Below are 2,061 nucleotides of genomic sequence, written 5' to 3'. Positions count from 1 at the left end.
AGAAATAGTAAAACGAAAAATCGAATAAATATTATTCAAATAAATAATTGAAATAGAGTAATTAAATATGAAATAAATAAAACGCATGATTAACGAAATATTTAACGAATAAATTAAATTGAAAAATATTTTTTTTACCTAACCAATTAAGATAATTAGTTAAAGAAATAGTAAAACGAAAAATCGAATAAATATTATTCAAATAAACAATCGAAATAGAGTAATTAAATATGAAATAAATAATATACATAATTAACGAAATATGTAACGAATAAATTAAATTGAATAATATTTTTTTTACTTAAACAATTAAGATAATTAATTAAAGAAATAGTAAAACGAAAAATCGAATAAATATTATTCAAATAAACAATCGAAATAGAGTAATTAAATATGAAATAAATAATATACATAATTAACGAAATATTTAACGAATAAATTAAAAAAACAATATTATTTTTACTTAACCAATTAAGATAATTAATTAAAGAAATAGAAAAATGAAAAATCGAATAAATATTATTCAAATAAATAATCGAAATAGAGTAATTAAATATGAAATAAATAATATACATAATTAACGAAATATGTAACGAATAAATTAAATTGAATAATATTTTTTTTACTTAACCAATTAAAATAATTACTTAAAGAAATAGTAAAACGAAAAATCGAATAAATATTATTCAAATAAATAATCGAAATAGAGTAATTAAATATGAAATAAATAAAACACATGATTAACGAAATATTTTTTTTACTTAACCAATTAAGATAATTAATTAAAGAAATAGTAATCTCTCCATATTGTTAGTTAATATATATTGTTGTCTCACTTATTTTAAAAGAAAACAAACAAATATATGACATATAGAAAATACATATGACAAATGTGATAAAAATAAAAAGAGTAATTAAACAATGTGATAAAGATTACATCCGATTTAAATTCAGAAAATCACAAACACATGACAAATAGAGAATACATATGATTTATATAGATACTACACATCCGTCGACTCATTGTTTAGTGGGATCTGACTTGTACAAAATCGACGTGTATGTCCTGTAGCGCCGCACCTCCCGCACTTACGCAGTTGTGGAAACTCTCTTGTAGATGGTATTCTAGACGTCCGTCTACGACCAGGAGTACGCGGTGGAGCTTCAGGTGGCAACAAATTATTAAGTGCTATAATATAATCAGGAACTTCCCATTCGGCTTCATTTGGTAGAGGAAATATAGTTTCGGCATACGCTGCTCTCCAAAAATCAGTCATATAATAATGACTGCACAAGCTGTGTGGTGGAAATCCTCTATACATAGTCACTGCGACAGCATGTGCACATGGAAAACTTTTCAACTGAAATTTTCTACACGTGCAGGTATTGTCATTCAAGTCTACAATGTATCCAACATTACGCCTGCATCTCACGGAGAAACGAAATTGATCTAGTGGTTCCACAAATAAAGCTTTTGCCACTTCCAGAGTTTTGAATAGTCGATCTTCCTGTGCCGGAGCTAGCACACTCGTGCAATTTTGGGATTCTTCACGTCGGTTATAAAACCACTGTTGCAACTTGCTGCGAATATGTTCAATCATTGCGAGAATCGGTAACTCTCGATCCTTTTTGAATAATGCATTGAGCGACTCTGCATTATTCAACGTCATCATGTTGTATCGACGTCCTGGAAAATGTGACCGTGCCTAATGTTCGACCCCCATATCTGATAGATATTCCCATGCACTTTCTGATTTATGTTCTATTTCGCCCATGAACTTTGTAAACTCTTCAAAGCTGTAAGCTTCTGCAGTTCTCCTCAACAATGCAACGATGCCACTGCCTCGGTACCTAGTCTTCAGATTGCCCTGAATGTGGTACATGCAATAACCATGATGTGCTTCTGGAAAAACTTCGGTTATACCATTTATTATTGACTGCCCCCGATCAGTCACAAATGCAAGGTTCTCGATGTTCTCAATTACTTCTCTCAACTTCGTGAAGAACCAACGCATTGCTAGATCATTCTCTCCATCGACAATGCCAAATGCAAGAGGGTAA

At 29.9% G+C, this 2,061-nt stretch overlaps 1 protein-coding gene across 1 annotated transcript; it reads right to left on the bottom strand.

Moving 5' to 3' along the window:
- Positions 1 to 1,093: 1,093 nt before the first annotated feature.
- LOC111378961 lies at positions 1,094 to 1,601 on the bottom strand (the record flags this gene model as incomplete). The annotated part of the gene is made up of 1 exon (XM_023002266.1): positions 1,094 to 1,601. A coding segment is annotated over exon 1 (508 nt), but the record flags the coding sequence as incomplete, so codon positions are not given.
- Between the last annotated feature and the right edge of the window lie 460 nt (positions 1,602 to 2,061).

Source organism: Olea europaea, unplaced genomic scaffold (genome assembly GCF_002742605.1).
Source record: "Olea europaea var. sylvestris unplaced genomic scaffold, O_europaea_v1 scaffold19073, whole genome shotgun sequence".
Classification (NCBI taxonomy): Eukaryota; Viridiplantae; Streptophyta; class Magnoliopsida; order Lamiales; family Oleaceae; genus Olea; species Olea europaea.
This window is presented reverse-complemented; position numbering and strand designations above follow the sequence as displayed.